This window comes from Medicago sativa, chromosome 2, assembly GCF_051527215.1.
Source record: "Medicago sativa cultivar Bolivia chromosome 2, Bolivia_mono, whole genome shotgun sequence".
Taxonomy (NCBI): Eukaryota; Viridiplantae; Streptophyta; class Magnoliopsida; order Fabales; family Fabaceae; genus Medicago; species Medicago sativa.
In genome coordinates this window covers 10310161-10316160 of record NC_140750.1, presented here as the reverse complement: position 1 = coordinate 10316160, position 6000 = coordinate 10310161, and the positions used below count along the sequence as shown (strand labels likewise).

General features: G+C 33.2%; 1 protein-coding gene across 2 annotated transcripts; it reads left to right on the top strand.

Moving 5' to 3' along the window:
• Nucleotides 1-1123: 1123 nt before the first annotated feature.
• LOC146944404 (2-oxoglutarate (2OG) and Fe(II)-dependent oxygenase superfamily protein) lies at nt 1124-5481 on the top strand. 2 transcript variants are annotated; one of them, XM_085742785.1, is made up of 6 exons: nt 1124-1320; nt 1436-1598; nt 2493-2550; nt 3948-4123; nt 4699-4768; nt 4884-5481. In XM_085742785.1, the coding sequence occupies exons 1-6, from the start codon at nt 1178-1180 to the stop codon at nt 5177-5179; spliced, it is 906 nt and encodes a 301-aa protein (XP_085598911.1). In that variant the 5' UTR covers nt 1124-1177; the 3' UTR covers nt 5180-5481. The 2 variants fall into 2 exon arrangements, with proteins under 2 accessions (XP_085598911.1, XP_085598910.1); XM_085742784.1 differs by having other exon boundaries at nt 4693-4768.
• The last annotated feature ends 519 nt before the right edge of the window (nt 5482-6000 follow it).

Below are 6000 nucleotides of genomic sequence, written 5' to 3'. Positions count from 1 at the left end.
ATCATTTCTACATGTACGTGTAATCAAATCACTTCATGATATCACTTTTTTAGGTAAGTTCATAAAATATCATTAATACACATTTGACACGATTTGATAGGATACATGTGCAAAAAAGATTTACACCGTCAATGCACAAAAATTAACCTTTTGAAACAAATATTCAAATAGGCCAATGCATTCTATATGTTTAAATTGATTTTACACTAACATCAAATATGAATCAACTATTTCTACCTATCATACAATTAAAATAACATGTAGTTGAGTAATTGGGTGGTATACACGTTGTTATTAGACGACAATGTAAAATCCGTGTATATCCTATTTTTCTCATATTCAAATGAGAGAAATGCTAGGAACACTCTCTTTTTAGCACTCTCTCTAACACTCACTCTTGTATTGAGTGAAACTTATGTGGGTCTCGACACTTTATGTGGAATCCATTTCCAATGTACGGTTACCCACATGAATTTCATCCAATAAGAGAGTGAGTGTTAGAAATAGAGTGTTCATAGCACTCCTCTTCAAATAATTATTGTTTGGGCTTAAGCTTCTTTGTAATAAAAAACTGATTATTGCTAATGATTGGATTAATTTTGATTTTATCAAAGAAAATGTATTTCTTTCTTCTACTCAAAAGTTCTTTTTGAGAAAACAAAAACCTTTAAATTTATTGGCTAGTGATAATTGAATTTTAAATCCAACACATCTAAACTTTTGGTATTAATTAAATAAAAAAGGGTCATGTTAACTTGTACCCTAAGGGCAAATGTTAAGGAACCCAAAAAGAGCAATTTTATATTGGAAATCATGATAGTTTAACTTTTAAAAAGTTAAATGCACGACTTTTGATACGTTTATTTCTATTATGAGTTCCTTAACATGTGCCTTTGAGGGCACAAGTTAACATCTGCCAATAAAAGAAACTGCAAATCTAGTTATAGAGTTCCATTAAATGGGCTAGGACAATAACTAACTATATACAGTGATTAAGACAATTGGTAAGTACTTACTAGTCTAACTTTTTTTATTTATTTATTCAGATTAGATAAAGTCAGCATTAACAAGTTGCATAACATAAGCTTTTCTCTCTTTCTTTTATTGAGTAATAGTAGTTTGCATAAGCTATAAACCGAAGTTTGAATCTAGTTAGAAATTAAGAAAGGAAGAAGAAATGAGTGTGATTTGTAGGGTTTGGTGTTCAATAATAGTACCATTGTTATTGATCTGCAAATTCCACTTCGCATTAGGTTCCTACGCAGGCACCAGTGCGATCATCGATCCTACTAAGGTCAAACAAGTTTCATGGAAACCAAGGTCTCTTTCTCTCTATTTTCGCTTCTCAAATTCACAATTCCAAATTTTGTTGTGAAAATGTGTAATTAGCGAATTCAATTCAATTCAATAGTTATTGCCTTTTGATTTGGTGCAGGGCTTTTGTTTACAAAGGTTTTCTGACGGATTTGGAATGCGATCATTTGATTTCGATTGCAAAATCAGAGCTTAAGAGATCTGCGGTGGCGGATAATTTGTCCGGTGAGAGTAAATTGAGTGAAGTTAGAACCAGTTCTGGAATGTTCATCTCTAAGAACAAGGTTGGTTGGTTGGTTTTGCTTTCAATTCTTCTCTTTCTATAATTGCAAATTCTTTAGGAATTATATATTATCTATTTGCAAGTTAGACCCAACATCAATCTTATGCCAAATTAGTGTTTGGTGTGTACTGTGTGGGGCTATGACTGTATAGGAATTATCTATTATCTATTTGGTATAAAAAAAAAACTATGTTCTATGATCAGCACACTATGAAGCACGGATACGGACACCAGACACGACACAGACACTGACATGCCGACACAGCTAATAATTTGAAAAAATCACATAATTCAGTGTAATTACACGTGTCGGACACAACATGTGTCCAACACCGGGACAGGCCTAATCCAAGGAGTGTCCGTGCTTCATAGTCAGCACAGCTTCTCGTAAGTACAACTTAGATGGTAGTTGCATAACCGTATGATATGTTGGGACGCAGGTTTGATCCAGTAATTCCCCAGTTCTCAACACTGAGTTTTGCCGCTAGGCTCTTTTGAACAACAAAAAAAAAAAAAAAAACCTTTTATATGCTTTGTTGTTGTTTAAAATTACATATGCTTCGTGTTCTGGGATTTTTTATTTTATTTTGAAGGTCGAGTCTTGCTTTATTAGTTGTGAATTGTGTGATGATAGACCCAAGCTCTTGTCTTTTCCTTTTTGTCAAAGAGCACTGTTTTAAACAAGGATTCTATACATGAATAACATGGAATGTTTGGGAGAATATTTGGATTGCTGTTTGTGAGTTGTCTGAATTTTGGACGGCCGTATAAAAACTGCGGGAGATTTTTCGGTTTTTTGTTGTTTGATTGCTTCGATTTTTTTATTCTTACCCAAAACAACCATACTTTCTGAATTCTATGAACATTTATCTTACTCTGTGTTGTTATTTTATAGGATGCCATTGTTTCTGGTATTGAGGACAAAATTTCATCATGGACCTTTCTTCCAAAAGGTATGGCATATACAAAGTCATGAATAAAATCAGTGGTATTCTTCTAGACGCTCCTGAACTTATATCTTTGTCCTAGTGAAATAGATACAGTGATTATAATTGTTCCCTGTTATTACTAATTTTATTTTTTGTTCTATATTGTCTGGTTTAAATACAAACCATTTGTTTTGGCTTGATACATAAACAATTAAAATGAGTGGAGTCCGAGCTTATTATTCTCTGCATTCTGCGCTCGACCCTTGCTATTTTGGTAAGTACGGTCTTTTGCTTCAAAATAATGTCTTCTAGCAAAGGGCACAAACAGGCATGGGAAGAAATCAGCTCTGTACTAATCGTGAATATGTTTGCTTGTTGAATAGAGCTTAGACAAATGAATTCAGAAATGAACTGTGAATCCGTGATTCTAATTTTAGGTTTGAGTTATTATGATATACGAAAATTAAAGGGCCCCAATCTATCTATTCCATCTGTATGTGTACCGTAGCCATTTAAAGTTTCTTAAGTCTGATTCTGCATATCAGGAAAGCCTATTACCTATTTTGAGTTTGACTATGAAGTTTGGCACTGTTATTGCAATTCTATATTCATCTAAGCTTCCAATAAAATGCCCCTATGAACTTTGAACTTGTACTAGTTAAATAATGACGCTAAACAAAACAAAGCTATTGTCATGTGATTATTTAAATAAGGAAACTGTTGTTATCTATTGCATTTAACTACTTATATGTTATGTACAAATTTACTTAATATCAGTTTTTGAAGGTTTTAAACCAACTCCATTAAATTATGTTCTGTGCTCATTTTCCACTTTTAGCATTGAATTTAGTTTTCAAACAGGCCCTATATTACTTGTCCAATCTGTATATCTCAATGTCGGAAGAACTTAGTTTATATGGAAAGACAGAAATCATTAGTCTAGTACACCCTTTTCTCCCCTGGGTATGGTCCCATCAAGCATTTGATTGGCTACTAGTTATATTTAATAGAACTTCAAACATGAAATGCAAAGTCAGTATTCAAGAAGTGCTTGAAAAATTACCAGAAGCACCTTATCCACCAGGATATTATAGTGACTCCCAAAACTGAAATAACAATTTAGAAGCATTCAAAGTTTACTGGAGAAAATCGGAAATAGAGGGACCAAATTAAGAAGTATTGCATTTGTATCATTCGAGATCAAAAGAGTAATTTATTCTTAAGTTGTTATTCACTAGTTCTCTTATGCAAACAATCTTTCATACTATCATGTACCATAACAAAATATTCACAAATTAGCATGATCATTAATCAGTTAATGCATTTCCACCCTCCCCTTGCCCAATACATAAAACAGAAAAAAAAATATGAACTTGGAGGCAATAGTCAATTGCTTACAGTATTTGACTACTGAATTTCAGAAAATGGCGAAGACATACAAGTATTAAGATATGAGCACGGACAGAAATATGATCCACATTATGATTACTTTGCTGATAAAGTTAATATAGCTCGGGGTGGACACCGGGTCGCCACTGTTCTCATGTATCTCACCAATGTGACCAAAGGTGGTGAAACAGTGTTCCCTAATGCAGAGGTTTGTCTAAGCATCTAATGCACATGTTTTCATAAAATTAAAAACATAATTTTGGTAAATCACTGCCTTTATAATTTTTCAATTTTTTTTTTTGGCATCTCCTTATACAGCCTTGAGGTCTCTAGTCTCTACCTTGGATCCTTATTCACTGCAATTTTCTGTGCAAACTGAATTTATAAGTATGAATTATTTGATTTTTGAGTGAGCCAAATTATCTCGTCTGAGGATTGTAGTTACGACTTCATGTTGAGTATCTCTCGTCTTTCTTTAGTTGGTCATAATCATTTTGATAGTAACTATTTTTAGACTAGAGACGAAGCAAAAAAAATTGAAAAGTTTATGGTTGATGGGTTACCACTTTTCCCCGTGCTCAAATATTTTGACTATACTTATGAACAATGGATGCTAAGAACACTACTCATCTTTTTTGAGGGAGATGTTTAGGAGATGCAATATTTTCTTCAATATGAATTCTATACCAAATAGTTGGGAGTTTCTTGGCAAGGGAAACTGTTTATGCACTTTCTTTTCCCTTCTTGTAGCTAACTTTGATATCTTTTTAACGCTAGTTACAGGAATCTCCACATCATAAATTGTCTGAAACGGATGAAGATCTCTCTGAGTGTGGAAAAAAAGGAGTTGCAGGTGGGTAACTGAACATCAAGTCACTTAATGGTTTTTCTTCTGTATTATTTTGTAAGGAGAGAATAATGTTCAATAATCGTTTTTTTCTTTCCTTCCTCCCCCGGACAATTCGCAGTGAAACCTCGAAGGGGAGATGCACTTCTATTCTTTAGTCTCCACCCAAATGCTATCCCAGACACTCTCAGTCTTCATGCAGGATGCCCTGTTATCGAAGGAGAGAAATGGTCAGCAACGAAATGGGTTCACGTGGACTCATTTGATAAGACAGTGGGAGCTGGAGGGGACTGCACTGATCAGCATGAAAGCTGTGAAAGATGGGCTGCCCTTGGAGAATGCACTAAGAATCCTGAATATATGGTTGGAACTTCAGGCCTTCCCGGCTACTGTAGGAAAAGTTGCAAGTCATGTTAGAAGTGTAATGGAATGCTTTCCAGACTCCAAGTGATGATTTTGGATGACTTTCCATTTTCCGTTGGTCCTCGTTTTGTATTTTTTTTTCTTCTTCTTTTTCCGTTGTGGATTGTAATGTATTTTATGTCTCATTATACATGTTAGCTCTCTGATAGTGTTCTAGTCTCATGGTCACATTTTAAGAGGTACATTTTTGAGTTGGGAAGCTGTAATTGTAGGTGATGTGTGATTCGAATTTTTTTTTCATTGGTTACTATGTAAAATGGCAAAAAAGAAAAAATATACTTTAAATTTCTTCCTTAGTTCTCCGATTCGAGTTTTATAAATTTATTAAAGCAGTCGGTTGTTGATTTCGTGGAATGAGAATTGATTTATGAATTTAAAAGCAAAAGCTTAGTTGTGATTATTAATTAGATATTGAATCAAGAGAAGTAAAAAGAAAATTTGCAATTTGTTAAATATTTCTATACAGAAACAAAGAAAATGCAATATGAAAACCTTGTAAATTTTATGTTTTTTGAATTTTTTTTTTTGTTTTCAGTAATTAAGCTGTATATTTCTCACATTGAAGTTGTATGACATACATTAAATTGAATAAGATATGACATGAAAATGTGTCTATGAGTGAATGTCATCCATTATCTTACAATGTAGTGTAGAGTAAGACGTAACTCAGGTTTTAAGATAGTATCATAATGCTATCAAATTCAAATATTTGTTAAGTTATTTGCTATCGGTCACGCTCCATATTTTAATAATCTATAATTTATTATACATGTATATAATAATAATAATTATTGATTTGATTATCAAGAATCAAT